At 37.8% G+C, this 20753-nt stretch overlaps 1 protein-coding gene across 1 annotated transcript in view; it reads left to right on the top strand.

Annotated features, from left to right (window-relative positions):
• ankrd13c (ankyrin repeat domain 13C) overlaps positions 1-20753 on the top strand; it is a 99611-nt gene that overhangs the window by 51598 nt on the left and 27260 nt on the right. Inside the window, exons 3-7 of the mRNA XM_060830408.1 lie at positions 7650-7754; positions 8897-8982; positions 15152-15197; positions 15356-15422; positions 17317-17461. Coding sequence (XP_060686391.1) covers positions 7650-7754; positions 8897-8982; positions 15152-15197; positions 15356-15422; positions 17317-17461 — 449 coding nt within the window. The remainder of the gene's footprint in view (positions 1-7649; positions 7755-8896; positions 8983-15151; positions 15198-15355; positions 15423-17316; positions 17462-20753) is intronic.

Raw genomic sequence — 20753 nt, 5'->3', positions numbered from 1 at the left:
ACTGGCCCTGAATCAAAATTTGAGGCCTGCCAGTGTTGGACTGTGCCCTCGCACGTTTGAGTGACATGCATTGAGTGCGTGTGGACTTGGCTTAATTGTTTTCATGCCAAACAGCCTTTTTAAAGACAAAGAAAACCTTTGTACTTCAGAGCTTTTCGATTTCGGATAAAGGGTTGTGTACCTGGTGTTTTTAGCTCCATTCCTCTACTGTACTGGGTTGTCTGATTATGATCATACAGGTACTGTGTAAAAGGTAAAAACAAGGAGTGCAGATGCTGGAAACCAGATTCTGGATTAGTGGTGCTGGAAAAGCACAGCAGTTCAGGCAACATCTGAGGAGCAGGAAAATCAATGTTTCGGGCAAAAGCCCTTCATCAGGAATAGAGAGTATACAGGTACTGCAGTTGGTTGTTTCAGAGGGTTGAATAGCCTGAAATCTGGACTCTGATGGCTATCTCATTTTTGTCCGATAGTGTGTGACATCTTATGCACATATATTACCAGATTTGGTGCCTGAAGTTTAATAACTTTTATGAACCCACTGGAGGGTGATACATGAAGAATAGTCACGAGTGTGGTAAAGGGGGCACTTGGTATTTTTGGACCTGTATCTGCAACTTGCTGAAATGTCAGGGGGACAAAAAAGCAAGTTTATGGTTTGCATGGAGGATAAACTAACCAGCCTTTTGTTTCTTGTTTTGCAACCTTTTTGAGAGAAACTGGTATCAATGATTTAGCTTCAGAGCATTTCATTTGACATGTATTTTTGAATATTACTTTCAAGATTTTAAAGGAGGGAGTTAACTTGCATTTTTTTCAGTTTATTTATGGGGTTTGGGCATTGCTGGCTGGGCCAGCATTTACCCATCCCTAGTAGCCTTTGTGAATGTGGAAGTGAGCTGTTGTCTTGAACTACTACTACTATTATTCATTTTGGTGTTGGTATACCCACAAAGCTGTTAGAATGGGAGTTCCAGGATTTTTACCTGTTGACAGTGAAGGAATGGTAATATTTCCAATCCTAGATGTGTGTAGCTTGGAGAGGAACTTGCAGATGGCGTTCCCATTTGTCATTGTAGATGGTGATAGAAGTGGGTGTGGAAGGTCACATCTTTAGGTACCTTTTTTGTGAATCTCAACAGTGCATCTTGTAGATGTTACATGTTGTTGTGTCAGTAACTGAGGGAATAAATTTCCCAAAAATCTACCCATAATGAAGTAAGGCAAAATAAACAATGTCCTTGACCTGGGCCTCTTTAGGTTGACAAAATATTCAGAATTTCCTTCTTCACACTTGCTTTTTACTGAAGCAAAAATTAGTAACTACTACACTTCACTAAAATCCTAATTTCAACTTTGTAAGATTTTGATGAAGTGTATTGGGTACTAATTTTTTTGCTTCAGATATTCCAAACAGTTGAGCACCTTTTTTTCAAAAATGCAGTTGTTGCCACTTGTACTGCCATAGCTACTGGCAACCATTTAACTTTGAGTATGTTAATTAGGCTGTTATTGAGTTAGAATATCAGTTACAGCCAAAAATCTATTAACCTATGTAATTCAATGGCACATGCATTTGAAATGCCTTTGCCTTCCACACAGCTTTCAGAGCACTCTTGTTGAGCAGATGCACATCGTCTGAGTATTTGAAAAATTTCCTGGACAAGAAAAAATAAAGCTTGAAGTGCAAACAGGATTAACGAGAATCCAGAGGTTTTTACAAATACATTATGGACAAAAGGTTAACTAGGGAGAGAATAGGGCCCCTCAAAAATCAGCAAGGTGGCCTTTGGGTGGATCCTAAGGAGATGGGGGAAGATACTAAACAAGTATTTGGCATCAGTGCTTACTGTGGAAAAGGATGGAAGGTATAGAATGTAGGAAAATAGATGGTGACAGGTGGAAGCGCTGGATGTCTTGAAACACATAAAAGTGGATTAATCCACAGGACCTTATCAGGTGCACCCTAGAACTCCTCTGTGTGGGAAGCTATGGAAGTGATTGCTGGTCCCTTGCTGAGATATTTGTATCATTGATAGTCAGGTGAGGTGCTAGAAGACTGGAGGTTGGCTAACGTGGTGCCACTGTTTAAGAAAGGTGGTAAGGACAAGCCAGGGAACCATAGATCGGTGAGCCTGATGTCAATGGTGGGCAAGTTGTTGGAAGGAATCCTGACGGATTGGATTTGCATGTATTTGGAAAGGCAGTGATTGATTGGGGTAGTCAGCATGACTTGGTGCATGGGAAATCTTGTCTGAAGAACTTAATTTTTTTGAAAAAATAACAGGATTGAAGGCAGAGCGGTAGATCTATATGGACTTCAGTAAGGCGTTCAACAAGGTTCCCCATGGGAGACTGTGTTTAGTAAGATTAGATGTCATAGAATACAGGGAGAACTAGCCATTTGGATACAGAACCGGCTCAAATGTAGAAGACAGAGGGTGGTGGTGAAGGGTTGCTTTTCAGACTGGAGGCCTGTGACCAGTAGAGTGCCACAAGGATCAGTGTTGGGTCCACTTCTTTCAGTCACTTTTATGCTCACATCCAAATCATTTACATAAGAGGTATCGTTACTAAGTTTGCAGATGACAACACCAAAATTTGGAGGTGTAGTGGACAGCAAAGAAGGTTACCATGGATTACAACAGGACCTTGATCAGAAGGGTCAATGGGCTGAGGAGTGGCAAATGGAGTTTAGTTTATATAGGTGCTACGTTTTGGAAAGCCCATCTTAGTAGGACTTATACACTTTAATAGTAAGGTCCTAGTGTTGTTCAGTTCCCCCTTCAGTCAAAGCAAAATGCTCGGAGGCACAATTATTTTACCTTTTTTATTCCAGGCCCTGGAGAGAGAAAAGAACAATCACCCGTATGCACAGAGACATGAGTTCACGGTTTTCTCTCCGTTTCTCAATGAATTATATAATGATTTTACAGGGAAGACCATCCCGATAAGGCAACATACATTAATTGGGTGACTGTTGCAATCAACAAACATCAACTGTAAAGTTGAAGCCATCTGCTGTTACACAATGAATGTTCTTAACTGGCTTCACATAATGAATACTTCTCACCTTGTTAACTGATGTTACATACTGAATGCTTTCAATATTGTTAAATGGCTCGACATAATGCTTTCCTACCTACTTAACCCATTACCTTTGCCTCCAGCACCCCTTTTGTTAATTGTAAGTTCTTTTCTTATGACTCATGCTCTGCTGAACCTCATTGTTTCATAAAACTCAAACTTTAACTTTTTTTCCTACCTGTTCATAGCCGATACACATTCCCACGGAGACCTAATCAATCTGTCTATATGTACATGCGGAAGTGAGCTTTTTCCAATGTTTATGAAATTATTGTTACTGCCTAGAACTGCCCCTCCAAAATTGGTTCGCTTTGTGGTTATGGTTTTAAAAATAACTTGGCATTGTATTCCAATGTTAAGCCTTCAGCACAGGCTTCTTCTCAGAGAAGTACTGAGATTGCAGTTTGTGTATGGTACAAGTACTGTTTTTTTTTGTTGTTTTAAAATAAATATTTTCCACGGTAAAAACAAATTACTGCAGATGTTGGAATCTGTACTAAAAATAACAAATGCTGGAGTCACCTCGACTGAGTGTTAGCTTGCTGTCTCTCTCCCCATGCATGCAGCCTTACCTGCTCTGACCTCCAGCATTTTGATTTTTCCCAGCAGAACACTGCTTTCTCAGTTGTTTTTTTTTCCCCCAATGTTGTCTTTATAAAAATATGAAATAGAAGAAGCAGGAAAATCTTTTAGCAATGTGAAAATTAATGACTTCTTCTCTAAACTATGTTAATAACTAAATTCCGGTAGAAATTATTCCAAATGCCTAATTAATTGAATGATCAGTCTGTGTATATTCAGTTTCTGGCATTTATATTAACAGCTAGCAAAATATCAAAGATCAGTTGTACATTTGTAATTTTGAAACAACAGTGCTATTTAGCAAGGATATTTTATATCGAAAGTTTTTAAATTATTTTTTCTAATTAACAGGTTGAGTTGTACCTGTAGAATACATTAGCTTATTGTATTAAATTGAAGAAAACATGAATTTGTAAATGTTTGTCTATAGTGGGCAAGCTTCAGTTTCGTTGTCCATGTCTGCAGTTGGTTAGTGCTTGGATCAGATTGTTCAGTTGTTAATTAGTGTAAAGATCTTTTGGAATTTGGATTCCCTTATTAAATATGAAACAGTCTGCTTCTGCAGATGTGACACTATCCTGTAACTTTTCTAAGATCTGTCTAATTCGGAAAAGTTTGCTTGTGCAAGTCTGAAATTTAAAGTTAAACCATTATTTTGTTTCGCGTTTAAGCACCAGCAACCAAACACCAATCAGTAAAGTGATTTTTTTTTCAAAGTTTTACAAACAACTAGTTTTGTTACCTCTGTCTCTTCTCTTCTGTCACTTTTCTGGGATTGATAGGTTTGACAAATTAAATTTTTTTAAGCAGTTGTAGTTCAGATTTCACATTGGATTATTACTGATGTGATGCTACTACTCTGTGTACATTGCAGTAGTTGCTTAGCTCCTTCACTTCCAACTCAGTCTTGTGGCTTTTATGTTGAGATCGTGCATGCTTTCCATGTATCATCATCTTGGGTGGTTTTGCACTGAACTTTGACTACAAGACTAGTGCATAACCTAGTCTAATGTCTTTATGCCTCAATGCTGAGGGAATATTTCATTATTCAATGTCCCACCTTTTTGGGATGAGGTTCTAAGTCTATATTTATATGCAAAAAAAAATCCGGTGACATTATTGGAAGGGCAGAGAAGATCTATATCCCAAGCAATACTTGCTTCCGGAACACACCTCCTTTGATTATCTATCCCACTGTTTTTTTGGGAGATTGTGCTTTGTGCAAATTTGAATTGTGTAACCAGTTTGGTAATTACTGTATATTAATATTTTGTTAGCAATAAGGTCTTTGACTCACTTGAGAATTTAAAGTACTAAAAGATTTATTTTTAGTTGTTTTAGATGTACTACTTCAATAAAATGTAAATAGTTTAAAATGGGTTTTATATACAGACATTTAGATTTAAGGTCTTGTTAAAGCTCAGTACTTAATGAATAAATTTTTGACATACTGCTTTTAAGAGTTTTCATGTGAACAACAAACATACCTTGGTTTGTTTGTGTATATGTATGTGTAATTGTAGACAATGGTTTAGGATGTAAAAATAGATTTGATAAAGCTGTCCATTACTATTTGAGCTGTCTTTTTTTTGAACGCCCCAGTGATTTTGGTGAATATCAAGTTCTGGTACCTGACCGTTGATTTGTTATCCACTCAATATGTGGATCTTGCTGTAAGTGTCCTACGTTTTGTCTGAGGGAAGGAGTGATTGGTCAATTGTTAGAGGGTAGTATAGAGTGTAAAACAAAACAGTTGGACTGAAATTTCAAGCAAAAAGCTAAATTACATCTTGTACAGCAAAACTTTGTGTTTTTTCCCTGTCTTGGTGTTTTGTACAATTTTATTATTTTTAACCTTTTCTTGATGTGCACTTAAAAGCATAACAGAAATAGGAAGCTGAAGCAAATTTCCTCACTAAAGAGTAATTTGCATTTGAGTGACCTTGCTCTGTTGACTCAGTTATTAGATTATGCCTTTAAAAAGAAATAGTGCATTTAAGCATTTGTGATTAATTCTTCTTGGAATATGAAGCTATGCATAATTTTGCATGGTCCAAAGTTCTCTTTGTGAACAAAATGGTCTACTCTTCCTCTCTCTTGTGTTCTTCAATATCATAGGAGTTCTTCTGAGAATTTTAACAAAAGTGCAGTACCTCTTTGTAAATTTATTATTTTGCTTGCAGGGTGAGATGTTGATTATACTGGTAATATCATTGGACTAGTAAACCAGAGGTCCAAGCAATGCTTTGAGCAGCTGGTGGAATTTAAATTCCCTTTTTAATCACTATGAAGTGTGTAAGCTAGTCTCAGTTAAGGTAACTATGAAACTCACATTGGGAAAAGTATATTTAATTCACTGCCCTTTTTCTGCCATTCTTGTCCAGTTTCTCAGCAATGCAGTTAACTGCTGTCTGAAATGGTTTGGCAAGCTGATCAGTCCAAGGGCAATTGAGCATGAGTAACATGTTGGTCTTGCCAGTAACTCCAAACCCCCATGAAAGAAGAAAAAATCTTGGATCAAAAATAAAATGCATGACTTCCTAGCTTTTCCCTTCCAGAATATTCACAAAGCAGCTTTTGTGTCAAAATATGAGCTATCTGTTTCCAACTCCCTTTGCTTATTTCAATACTGGAGACCCTCCTAGACTAAAATAGTTTTGTTTTCAAAAATGTTGGACCTAAAATGGCCACAATGATTACCATGGCAAGTCCAATGATATCTTAATTTGAAATTGAGCATTTTTATCAAAATTGGCTTCAATGTCTTGAAATAAATTAACTGAGTCAGTTATCTAGAAACTCTCATCTCCTAATTTAATTTGCATAGTTTGACTTTCACATATTGGATATTTAAAAGGTTGCCTGCATTACTCTCTCGCTTGGAAAGACTATGACACCAGACTTGAGGTTCCACAAGGAAGCCTTCCTTCAGTGTCTGCTTACAAGAGCAGCAGGAAAAGGGACAGAAATTGACTTGCTTAAAGAAAGGACTGGAAGACTCAGTCCTTTTCTCCATACTTCTGTGCATCTTGATGGCCAACACCATGTTAAAGCAAATGAGAAAAACCTATATTTCACCAAGAGCTTGTATCGTTAGCAAGAATTTGCAGAACCAACTAAACATTTGTGATCTCCAGTTCAACTGTAATGACTCCAGCACTTGAGACTGTGGGCCTATGCTTTATCTTCCTTTTTATCTAGACTTTCCCCTCTTTTTAAACTTTTATATCTGTATTTGTCTTTTTTTTTCCCCTGTAGGTTAGTAAATGAAACATCATTTTTTCACTCGAGAGAACCTTTGAAGTTGACACCTTTTAATTTTACTACTTTTTTTTTTGAAACTTGATATGGCTGTGTGCCAAAACAAATCTATCTTTGCAGCTCACTCAGGACCAAAAAAAGAACTGATTCGCTGCTTACCTGGTTGCAATGTAGATACCATTTTACTTCTACCAAGTAGTTGCTCTTTGAATGCAGAAAATAGCGCGTTGTTTAATAGCTCACCTCAGAATCACAGTGTGATTCTATCTATCCAGGCACATCAATTCTGCTTGATCCACTGATCTTGTTATAATGAAGCCATTTGTAACATGTTTCTCTGCCATAAGAATTACATGGGAGATATAAACTGGTGTTTCTGCTCTAGAAGATGGTTTTGCAGCGCTGTTACCAACTAAACATTTGATTTACAATTCTTGACTTGAACGGTAATAGTTATTTTGAAAACATTTGGTGTAAGGCATCAGTAAACTACCTCTTTCTTTTTTTTTTAATTCCATGCACATTTATAATTGCACTATTGAGCACTTCATTGTGATATAATGGTGAAATCTCATTACTAGTTTAGCAAGTTGAAATAAATAAAAACTTCATTTGACTAGAATTTAACGGACTGCTGTTGCATTCTTGCCACATAAAATGAATTTGGAGCTGGCTATCCTGACTAACTGTACTTTATTTATCTATTTTTCTCATTGCAGAATGTGCCCACTTACTACTTGCTCACAATGCTGTAGTAAAGGTGAAAAATGCTCAGGGATGGAGTCCACTGGCAGAAGCCATCAGCTATGGAGACCGACAAATGAGTAAGACAATAGACTGTCTTAATTGTTTAAATTTGGAGTAAACAGTTGAGTTAGGTTTCTCATGCGCATTACTTCAGTCCAGACTGCTTCCAATTTAATTTTATAACCATTTTGTAGCCTCAGTATCCACAAAAACTAGCAATCTTTTGGAGAGTGTCTATTGAAGTTGAGTCTTCAGTTATTCAGTCCACATGTTTGGTATCGGCAAAATTTGGCTATTTTACAAAATGAACAGTGTAACCACGAAATTCTCAATTCTGCAATTAAAGACCCAATATTTTGCATTGAGTAAATCTCTCTCCTACTGATGGAATCTTCATCCTTCATCTCTCTCTGGGTGCAGTGTTGGATTGAAGCAAAGTTTTTGAGCTCCCTTTTTAGGATGGCTATTGCACAAGTCGCAAAAGACTGAGAACAGTGGTCAGCAATTTACGAGCAGTTAATTTAGTGCAGGGATTTTGATTTGGCACAGCAGGGTACTGTAGTCAGTTTCATTGGCCTGCAGCTGCTGCTCATGATGACATCAGTGAATTAAGGTAATGGGTTGCTAGAAGGACTTAATGGCAGGTAATTACACTTGTGATACACTAATAGCAAAGCATTGCTCGCAACACCAGCAGATATCATAGATCAAGTACAATATAAAGATTTAGAATTTAAGTTGAGTTTGCACACCACAAAGATGGTACTTAAGGGATACATTTTCAAAGCTAAAGATTGAAGTGGACGGTGACACATTGGAGCGAGTAGTTAATTTTCATATTTGAAATATGATAACAGAAGGTAGATGCAATTTTGAATGAACAGAAATAAATGCAGATGTGATGCACTGGATGTCTGAGGATGCAAAGGACAGATGAATTGAAAGCTTTGCTAGAACTGGCTGAAGTAGTCTTTTTAATGATTGCTTGGTCTTCAGTGATTTAAATAACACTTTCATAATTGCAATGAGTCTGGCAAATGGTGACCATTTGCAGTTATTTATATAAGAATGGATAGTTTATAAATGGTGAGACTATCCATTCTCTACCTGCAGTGTCACTGAATTATAGCAGAAGGAACTGAACCAGAAAACCTTAAGTTTAATTTTGAGAACAAGCTTTTCTATAGAACTGTTGAAATATTTCTTTTGTTTATTTTAGTCACAGCTTTGCTACGGAAACTTAAGCAACAATCAAGAGAAAATGTAGAGGAAAAACGACCTCGATTACTAAAAGCTCTGAAAGAGGTAGGGTTGAAATTTTGTGCTTTTTTTTTAGAAAAAAAATGTCAGTGTTCACTTAAATGTGCTATGTGACTGAACTGCCAGAGCTTTATTCTGATGTCTTGATCAAGTTTAAGCAGGGGTAATATTTATGCAGAGAGGAGTAAGGAGATCATTCTAGTCTATTGTGTACCCCAGTGTTTATTTTGCATTGTGGCTTGACTTTGTCTTTTTCTTTTGCACATATTTGACTTTTTTTTTCCATTTTCAAGATCATTTACTGTGAAAACCTTTATTGCGAGCAGTAGACTTGAATACTGAACACTTTAATACTGAGAGGCCTGGATAGTGTGAATATGGAGAGGATGTTTGCATGAGTAGGAGAATCTAGGACCTGGGGACATAGCCTCCGTGAAGGGATGACACTTTCGAACTGAAATGAGAAATTCCTTCAGTTAAAGGTGGTGATCTGTGGAACTCCTACTGCAGAAGGGTGTAGAGGCCAAGTCATTTCAGTATACTTAAGACAGAGATTCTTTAGTGAGGGGATCAAAAGTTAGAAAGAGATAGCAGGAGATTGGAGCTGATCAGTCATGATCAAATGGCAGAGCAGACTTGATTGGCCAAATGGCCTAATTCTTCTTCTATACTTACAATTTTAAGAATAATGTTCTGTTTTTACTAAAACACTGGTTTTCATTATACTCTCATTTTTAATAATCACTTGTTAACAACAACTTCCAGTTTGCCCTCCTTCCTTGTAGCAGTACATCAATGCAAATGTATAACTATTACCAGCAATTAAGTTGATAACTAACTCCTCAATTAGTGAGCAATGTTCTGTGTTTCATGCACTATACCAAGGGAATTTTTTTAACTTAATGCAGCCTTATATCTATCTCAACTGTCTGGAGAAGGAAGGATGAAAGTATTGACTATCAGGTTTTCTTTTGCTTTCCAGTAAGTTGAAATGCCTTCTATTGTGCAAATCCTGTATTTGGTACCAAGGTAGTATTTTCAGTAGTGCGTCAACCAAATTTTAAGAAGTGATAACACTGACAGTATGCACTAGTTAAAATCCTTTTTGAGTCCTAAATGCTGTGCTAAATTAGTTATGAAGTTGTTGTTATGATCTTGCTCAGGACTGTCAGTATGTTAAAGAAATCCAAACACCCAACAATTAACTGGCAGAATTACTTCGAGATTTTGCATGTCTTGATAATTACATTGAAAATAATTCTTCCTTTAATAAGATGTGTGCTATAAATCTCTAGTTCTGCCTTTTACTCTTGCATCCCCACCCCCAAAATCACTTGCTGCAAGGAGTTTGTTTGTTATGAAATCTTAATGTTCATTCCTGACAGACATACAAATTTTGCCACAGCAGGTTGAAATTTGCTTATATTTTCCTTTAGTTGAATGATCTGCTTTGAATCCTACCTCAAACGAATGTACTAGAATACTAAAGGTTTGGCTAAGTGATCCTGAAGTGGGTCTTTTACTAATCTTACAACTCCCATCTCTTCAGCCGTTAGTCAACCAGTTCCCATTGCTTGGAAAGCACTGCAGAGGCTAAGTATTTAAGGTAGTTGCATTCTGCCATAAAGCACTTGAAGGACTACTGTGTAGATTTCTTCCTCCTACTGCAAGCTAGAACAAATTGTCCAGTTGCTTTGCTTTCCTTAAAATTCAAGCTGCTGCCATCAGCAAAACACACAAATTAAACAAAAGATCCTTTCTAACTAATTCATCCTGCATCACTTTTTTTCAGTAGTGGGTGGTATGATTAAAACAGAAATGCAAGCGAGTTATCATCTTTTTAATTCAAGTCTTTGATTATGTAATTCAGATGAATTATATTGCTAATAGTTTTCTAATCCTTTCTCAAAACTCTTGGTCTGCTACTAGGATGGAGATTGATTTTTTTTTTTGTTCACATTTTTTCACCAATAACTTTGATTTTGCACATCAAACATCGGTTAACTTTTAAATGTAATAAACCCTGTTGTTAGAAGTTCTGAAGAAGGGTCGCTGGATTGAACCATTAACTCTGCTTTCTGTCCATGGATGCTGACTTTTTTTTTCCCAGTAGTTTCTGTTTGTACCCCAGGCTTGTTTGAGTTGCATTTGCATCAAAATTGTTTCTCAGCATCTTTTATCAGATGTTCGTAATTTTGGCATGAACCTAGTTTTATGAATTAAAATTTTATATCTAAAACATGTGAATAATGAAGAGGATAGTTTCAATATTGCATCTGACTGAATGCATTTGACCAAAACTCCGAAGTATCTATTCCTTCTGTTTTTAGAAACTGATTTTTTATCTTAAAATATACCAATAGGAGCAAAAATAAATAAATATGAAATTATTTGAAGCATTAGTGGTTTCTAATACAAATTCCATATTGAAGATCTTATCTCCTAAAATAGACTTCTAGAATCATCTAGAAACTGAGAAAGTTTAACATTTCAAGTCTATGGTCTGAAGGAGTGTCAAATTGGACTTGAAATAGAGTTATAGATGTACAACACAGAAACAGACCCTTCAGTCTAACTCATCCATTCCTATCTGATATCCTAAATTAATCTAATCCCATTTACCAACCCTTGGCCCATATCTCTCTCTCAACCCTTTCTATTCATATTTAAAAGGCATATTGATGTGTATATATAATTGTACCAGTCTCCTCCACTTCCTCTGGCAACTCATTCCATTCATGCACTATGCTCAGTATGGAGAAAGTTATCCCTTTTTAAATCTTTCCCTCCTCACCCTAAAACTATGCCCCCTAGTTCTGGACTCCACACCCGAGGGAAAAGACCCTATCTGTTTACCCTATCCGTGCCCTTCATGATTTCATAAAACCTCGAAGGTTAGCCATTAGCCTCCAGCACTCCAGGGAAAACTGCCCCAACCTATTCAACTGCTCCCTATAGCTCAAACCTTCCAAACCCTGGCAACATACTTGTAAATCTTTTCTGAACCCTTTCAAGTTTCACAACATCCCTTCCAATAGCACAGAGACCAGAATTGTGCACAGTATTCCAAAAATGGCTGAACCAATGTTTTGGTCACCATCTTGAGCAACTTCACACAGATCTATGAAGGTCAGGTTTTGCATGAAACACGAGTGACATTTCACAATCATTTAATGCTCTCCAATTGACGCCATCATTCTAACAGTCACAAGCTATGCATCATCTCTGGATGTGATGCCAACCTTTTATACAGTGTAGAATCATTGATCAGAATTACCTGCTGGCAGCTGTCCAGCAGCCATCTTTATTATCCTGATTTACTTCTGTTTGGCTAAGCACTTGTTTGCAAATTAGTTCAACTTTTTATGTAAAGTACTGCTTTTCCCACAGTGAACGCACTTTCTTTTGTGCTATCCTCCATAATATTTACATCCTGTCCTCATGCCTTTATCTATCATCTTTACTCTTCTCCCAAATATTTCTTCTTTTGCCCAATCTGCTGCTGTTAATCAGCCTGATATGTCTCAGCATTATATAAAGCCTCTTATGTTCTCTCTGATTTATATACTCTAGCTGATGACTGGCAAACTTACGAGTTTCTACACACGATATGTTCTCTTCAGAAAGCTATCTCCTTTCTCAGCAGTCATACTCTCACTACAAGGGCCATATATCTGACGTGATAATGTCTCCGTTACCCAAACACACAGAATTCAGCTGTTATAGCAGGACAATCAGATGTTCTTTACTATTCCCTCTCTCCTTGAGCCTTGATAATCAAATACATTTCATAAATAACATTAATATAGAGTTACTGTGCCTTCAAGATTTGCAGAATCTCTGCAGTCTGGCTTTTCTGCTCTTCAGTGAAATATAAGCTGCAGTTTATAACCATCTTCCCCATAGCAGAGTTGTGACTCTTACATGCTGAGGTTTGTAAACTAATTCTGTTGCATTTTCATAATTTTATAACCAAGAGGAAAAATATAATTTGTACAACTGCAGGGAGTGGAAAATACTCTGCCATTTTGACTCATCCACTAATTAAAAGTGGCATGTTTTTCTCTTTTTTTTTGTAAAAATTTTTTTGCCATTTTTAGTAACTGGCTCTGAAAACACCATGTATCTCCAGGTATGCCACCCAGAGACCACGTTTCAAGTGATTTGGGTTTAAAAATTCCTGCAAACTGCGCACAAGGCACTTAAAGTAGAGAGAGTGGTCATATGGCTACAGCAATTACAGTAAGGGCATAATGGCGTTTCTCCAAAGAGTAATACTGTTACAACCCCTGTCTCAGCTTGCTTCTTAACAGTATCTGTGGAGAAACTATCTGCTGAATTTCTCCAGTATTGCTTTAAGAAAGCCAAGTCAGCTCAAATATTAAATCTGGCACGTAGATTTCATTTTGACTGAATCTGGATGATATGGATACAGGTCAGATAGATTTATCACTAGTCAACCTATGACATATGAACATCCTGAATTAAGAGCAGGGGTTTGGCAGGAAATAGGAAGCTTTTAGCCTCTTGGTTTTGTCCTGCCAATTCATAGGATTACAATTATGGCCATTCTGATTGGGCCTCAACTCACTGTTGAGGAATTGGGACGACAAGTTGCGATTTATATCGGGCATTGGTGAGGCCACTTTGGAACACTCTGTACAGTTCTGGTCACCCTGTTATAGGAAGGATATTATCAAAGTGGAGAGGGTGCAGAAAAGATTTACAAGTATGTGACTAGGATGGGATGGCTTGAGTTATGAGGCTGGGTAGGCTGGGGCTATTTTCCCTGGAGTGTAAGAGGTTGAGGGCTGACCTTGTATAGCAGTTTATTAAATCATGAGAGGCATAAGTAAGGTGATTAGGAAAAGTCTTTTCCCTCGTGTGGGGGAGTTCAGAACTAGAGGGCATATCTTTAAGGTGAGAGGTGCAAGACTTAAATGGGACCTGGGGGCACCTTTTTTTCAGTGATGGTGGTTTGTACGTAGAATGAACTGTCAGAGGAAGTGGTGGATGCAGGTACAGTTGTGACATTTAAAACATTTGGACAGGTACATGAATAGGAAAGGTTTAGAGGGATATGGGCCACATGCAGGCAAATGGGACTAGATTAGTTTGGAAAACTTGGTTAGCATGGATAAGTTGGACCGAGCGATCAGTTTGTGCTATACGACTATTTATATAGTATCTTTTTAGCATAAAGTGCCAAAAGTGTGTTGGATTAGAGTAGAGTAGAGTGAAAATGAAGGCATTTTTATTTGAAATTATTTTGTCCTGTGATTCTTGAAGCTCCTATTTTAAAAATCTGGTTTCAACCCTTCAGCTTTAGGAAACTGTGATGCTTCATATTTATTCTACTTAAACTCTCTGATGTTAAATGCTATGATCAAATCTCCTCTTGGTCATCTGCTTAAGAAGAGCTTAATGTTTCCAATACATTAGTATTTTTCCTATCCCTGATTCCTGGAACCACACTCATCAACTTATCTCCAAATTCTTCACCATTCTTAAAGTGTCTCTTGCATCTCGCTTTCGTACTATTTTCTGCAGGTTAAGTGTACTTGCTTGGTTTTTCTAAAACTCTGGACAGTTTTTTTTTAAACAGCCATTTACAAAGGTTTATGCCAAACATTTTCCCAAGCGCTCTTGCCCTTGTAATGAAAACAGAATGCTGGAGAAAGTCAGCTGGTCTGGCAGCATCATTGGAGAGAGAAACAACGGTTAATGTTGAGTCTAGTATGTTTAGAATTGAAGACTCAGTGTTAATTCTGTTTCTTTTTCTTCAGATACTGAGACACCTGAGTTTCTCCAATACTTTTCCAAATCTCCAGTATTTTGCTTTTACTTATGTTCTTGTACCACCTTTAAAAATATATAATCATTCTTTCTAATTAAAAACATTTGTTTGTGTTGAATTTCATCTTTTGTTCCTTCTAATCTACTTGCTGCTTAAAGCCTTAACACTGTTAATGCACTTATTTAGAGCATTTGAGGTTAAACATAATTGATTCTAATTCTTCAAACCTCTTCCTGAGCTGCATGTACATCGTCCATTACAATAGTATGGCGATCAATGATTTGAATTGTTAAATGTTATAGTTCAATTCGTCTTAGTTTATTTATCTGTAGCAATTCTAAAATTTGTGTACCTGTAAATTATAAAGGTGCAATTAATATTCCTTATTGATAAACTAACTTATCTTTTATTTTTAAGCTTGGGGACTTTTATTTAGAACTTCACTGGGATTTTCAAAGCTGGGGTAAGTGCTGATTGTCACGTTCTTTTGACTTTTCTATGCAGTCATAATCTTCAATTATTGAAGAATTTTTAAATATTAAATTGCTTAATCCATGTAACAACCAAGCTATAGTCATCATTCTGTGTCTATTCATCATTGTCTCTTTTTTATTATTACAGTGCCTTTACTTTCCAGAATTCTGCCTTCAGATGCATGTAAAATTTACAAACAGGGTATAAACATCAGGTAACTTGATTTTATATCTGTTGTTAAGATATAAACAGTTAATGACACCAAATTTTAATATACATTAATATACTCTTGAGATCTGGGTGTTAGACAAGGCTAGCACTTACTTCCTTGCCATCTTTTCTAAGAATGTAAACCACCTCTTGAAATACTGAAATCCATTAGTGTGTGAGGAATTGAATTGACCCAGTCAAAACCCTGTGTGTAGAAGAGGATTTTTTTCCTTCCCATTGCTAACTTTACTGCTAATAAGTTTTTAGTTTTGCAATTTTCTTTTCAAACTGAATTCAATTTCTTAATCAGAGGTAATTTTAACAAAACCTCTAGAGTGCTAATATGATGACATAATCACTAGTACCCATGAGTCCATTGCAATTGATCCATCCAGTTAAATTTACAATATGCTTTTCAAAGTTCATTAAATAGTTTTGTTATGGATCAGACCAAACCCCCTTAAAATTCAGGTTGGTCTAGACCTTAACTTTTTTTTTCTTGTTTTAAAAGTAAATATAAGGTGTTGCGTTCGAGATGCAATTTGATTGGTCAAACTATAGAATTTAAAGCAAAACACAATTTATTCAAGCACTAGTTAAAGTACAACAAAAGGGAATTTAATGCTGTTGGAAAACTTAATTAGTAATAGTTACTGTATGTACTATTGTGTTTTCCAATATAGTAACGTCTTTAAAAACATCACCTTGACAAAAGGCAAATTCAGAAAATAGATTGCTACAGGAGTTGCATGTGAGACGGTCAGAACCCTCATCTTTTGGCTGGAACTGACAATAGTTTTCATTTCCTCAAGGTGCCAACAGCAAATGCTGAAAACTAAGTTAAAGATTCTGGTTCTGTGCGTGGGAGCTTGGCCATACTCATTCAGGCTGCTTCCATTGTTCCAACCTTTTTTCTTAATTTGAGAATCCTTTTAGCGTGGAAACGGGCCATTCAGCCCAACAAGTCCCAAAAAGCATCCCACCTCACCAAAAAGCATCCCACCCAGACTCATCCCCTGCCCTGTAATTTTGCATTTTGACATGGCTGATGCACCTAACCTATACATCTGTAAACACTGTGGGAAATCTAAGAGATCCAATCCACTGCCTTGCACTGCTTTTGGATTATGGGTAGACATCGGAGCACCTGGTGGGAAAGCCACACAGACATGGGGAGAACATGGAAACCCCTCACAGTCGGTCACCCGAAGCCAGAACCAAACCCGGATTCCTCGTGCTGGTGAGGCAGCTGCGTTAACCACTGAGCTACCATGCTGCTCTTTTGTCTTTTTTTTAAGAAAAAGGCACCCAAAGCTTCACATTGTTTATCCTTTCATAGACTGCTTGGTACTTGTCCCCCAATCTCTAAACAAAACCAGGACAAAACACATCTCTTAAAGCTACAGTATCTTCACAGTTGTTCGCCTTTTGGATTTAGTTTACAAATCTCAGTGGCCTCACCCGAATGCTGTTGTCTGAAAGCATCCATCTTTAAAGATCTTTGACAAAATCATACATAAGCTGATAAAAGCGAAGCCCCAATCAGTTTCTAACACTGCCCCAATGCAGTTAAATCATAACAGTAGATTGATATTATCCATATGTAATTTATTGAATTGTACTAATTTTAAGATAGCATGAGACTACCCATTAAACAAATACTGCATAGATTATGACCCCCCCCCCCATTGTTTAATGATCACTGACTTTCTAGCATTGAACAAAATCATCAAATTATAAATTTGAGTTGAAGTTTCTCATTCTCAAACCATGCAAGTAAATGTATAATTGTCCAGTGAAACATCTGCATTAAATAATCGAGATTCCAGAATTTCCTGCATCCAAATAGTAACACTTAACATGAATTATAAACTGCTATGCAACTAATGTATTTTCAGGCTTGACACAACTCTAATAGACTTTACAGATATGAAATGTCAACGTGGAGATTTGAGCTTCATTTTCAATGGTGACGCAATACCCTCTGAATCTTTCATAGTATTAGACAACGAGCAGAAAGTTTATCAACGAATACATCATGAGGTATGTTTTGTCCTGTGATTAGCAGCCACAAACTCTGCTTAATTGTAGTAAGAATTCAAGATGGAAGACAGAAGAAAAAAAAAGTGGCTGTAAGAGCTGCTTTTTAAAATTTTGTTGGAGGTGATTTCCTCTGATTTCAAGAGCAGTAATTACTGTTTTATAAGCTGTTGCATTGTTTTGGAACTTTTTGTGGATGGGGGGGAGGGGGAAGATCAAAACAACAACAGTTTGTGTCTCTTTCTCCTTTTCAAAGGCAGAGGCCACATGGTCAGACATAGAAATCTGCGCTGCTGTCTGATAGCAGGGAATCTGCACAGTTACTGCCTTTGTTTGAGTTCAAGTATCTCTGAACATTAGTGTGTCTAAGAAAACAACAAAATTCATAACTGACCATGGAGGAACCTATGTGGGAGAGTTCACTGCACAGGAGAAGTTAAATGTATAGTTTTTAAAGTGTAACCTTGCTGTCAATCTACAATAGTGAATAGAGTGGGTTCTTTTTGGTTTGTTTTATTGAAATCTGTCACGATAAAATTTTAAAAATATGGAGCAGTTTTTTTTTATTTTTAGAGCAATAAGACACTGATTTTGAGTTTGTAGATGTTTTAAGGAGCAATAATGACCTTTTTAGAGTGAGATGCTCTTCCTGTTGGATGTGGGAGATGAGGAAGAGTTTCCATGTTACTGATCGTTCATGTCTGCAGGAAATGTCTGGTTGCGATTCCTATCAGATTGCAAGGATTGTTTAGAATGGAAGTAAGAGGCAATAAGGAATTTACAGGACTAGGGTGTGTGCTAGATGGCAGTTACAGGAAGGGAGAAAAACCCACCTACAGTTAGGTAGATGGGTTAACTCCAGGAAAGGTAAGCAGCTAGTGCAAGCATATTTTGTTGCTAGCCTGTTTAAAACAAGTATGCTGTTTTGGAAAACATAGAGGGTGATGGACTGTTAAGGGAATGGAGCACGAAACTGTCAGATTTGTGGTACAGAGACTGGCTCTTGGTGGGGGGTTTGGTTAGGGGTCTGGGGGTGGGACCAGGGTTGGGGAAGGTTGGGGGCTCGTGTGGTGTGCTGCTGCTGCCAAGTCTCTTGAATGGAGAGCAGACTTAGCAAGTGCTCGCTTTGTCAATTCCATTAAACTGATAGGAGGTGGAGGTGGGGTGGGGAATGGTGGTGGTCTATAGTGATGCTGCAGGTCCCTAACATACGTGTGTCTACTCAGAAACAAACACTGAGACGAGAGAGGGAGCAAGGCAGACAGAGAAAGGAGGAAATTTCGGAAAGCTCTGAGCAGCCCCAGGTGTGAGGCACTGAGTCAAATAACTGGATAATCAATTATCCAAACGAAATAATGCCTGCACATCTTGTTCAGATAATAGTTTCCTCTGTATTCTGAAAGTGTCCTAACCAACGTCCTGTACAGCCATAACATGACTTCCAACTCCTATAACCATTGCCCTGACCAATAAAGGAAAGCATACCAAAAACAATGGATCCAGCACCAATCCTTGTTGGCACATCACTGGTCACAGGCCTCCAGTCTAAAAAGCACCCTCCAACACCAACCTCTGTCTTCACCTTCCAGCCAGTTCTGTATCCAAATGGCTCGTTCTCTGTGTATTCCGTGAGGTCTAACCTTGCTCACCAGTCCACCTTTAGGAAACTTGTCAAACACCTTACTGAAGACCATATTGATCACATCTACTGCTCTGTCTTCATTAAGTCTCTTTTGTTATTACTTCAAAACTCAATCAAGTTTGTGAGACATGATTTCCCACGCACAAAGCCATGTTGACTATCCCTCATCAGTCCTTGCCTTACCAAATACACGTACATCCTGTCGATCAGGATTCCCTCCAACCTGCTCGCCACCGATGTCAAGCTTACCAGTCTATAGTTCCCTGGCTTGTCCTTACCACTTTTCTTAAATAATGGCATCACGTTAGCCAACCTGCAGTCCAACACCTCATACATGACTATCGATGATGCAAATATTTCAGCAAGTGGCCCAACGATCACTTCCCAAGCTTTCCACAGAATTCTAGGGCGGACCTGATCCGGTCCTGGGGATTTATTCACCTTTTACACGTTTCAAAACATCCAGCATTTCCTCCTCCTGTAATATGGCCATTTTAAGATATCGCCATATATTTCCCTACATTCTATATCTTCCATGTCCTCCTTCACAGTAAACACTGATAAAATACTCATTTTGTATCTGTTGCAGTTCCACCCAAATAAATTCCCTGGACTGTTCCCAGGAATACCCTCCCTAAGTACAGCTGTAATGTTATCCCTTATCAAAAAAACTATTCCCGCTACGCTCTTGCCTCCCTTTTTATCCTTCCTATAGCATTTGTATCCTGGAAAATTTAAGCAGCCAGTTCTGTCTATCCCTGACCCACATCTTTGTAATTGCTATGACATCCCAGTCCCATGTTCCTAACCACGTCCTGAGTTCATCTGCCTTCTGTTAGGCCTCTTGCATTGAAATAAATGTAGTTTAATTGATCAGTTCTACCTTGTTTTCTGCTTTGCTTCTGCCTACCCTGACTGTTTGACTTGCTGTTTTTACCAACTGTACCAGTCTCAGACTGACCTCTTTACTCACCATCTCCCTGGATCCAACCTGCCCACCTTTATAAGTCCAAATCCTCCCGAGCAAGATTAGGGCTAGTCATTATGGCTTAAACTGGCTCAAAGGTAGAGAGGGTGGTGATGGAGGGTTGTTTTTCAGACTGGAGGCCTGTGATCAGTGGTGTGCCACAAGGATCAGTGCTGGGTCCGCTGCTTTTCGTCATTATATAAATGATTTGGATGTGAACATAGAAGTTACCATTAGTAAATTTGCAGATGACACCAAAATTGGAGGTGTAGTGAACAGTGGCAAACATTACCTCAAGATCTGATGGGCCCATGTGCTGAAAGGTGGCAGATGGAGTTTAATTTCGATAAATGCGAGGTGCTGCATTTTATTGAAAGGGCAAATCTCAGCAGGGTTTGTACACTTAATGGTAAGGCCCGAGGGAGTGTTGCTTAACAAAGAGACCTTGCAGTGCAGGTTCATAGTTCCCTGAAAGTGGAGTTGCAGGTAGATAGGATGGTGCAAAAGGTGTTTGGTATGCTTTCCTTTTATTGATCAGAGTATTGAGTATAGGAATTAGGAGTTTGTGTTGCGGCTGTACTTGACTTTGGTTCGGCCACTTCTGGAACAACATGTGCATTTCTGGTCTCCTTCCTATTGGAAGGATGTTGTGAAACTTGAAAAGTTTCAGGAGAGATTTACAAGAA

Source organism: Hemiscyllium ocellatum, chromosome 9 (genome assembly GCF_020745735.1).
Source record: "Hemiscyllium ocellatum isolate sHemOce1 chromosome 9, sHemOce1.pat.X.cur, whole genome shotgun sequence".
Taxonomy (NCBI): Eukaryota; Metazoa; Chordata; class Chondrichthyes; order Orectolobiformes; family Hemiscylliidae; genus Hemiscyllium; species Hemiscyllium ocellatum.
This window is presented reverse-complemented; position numbering and strand designations above follow the sequence as displayed.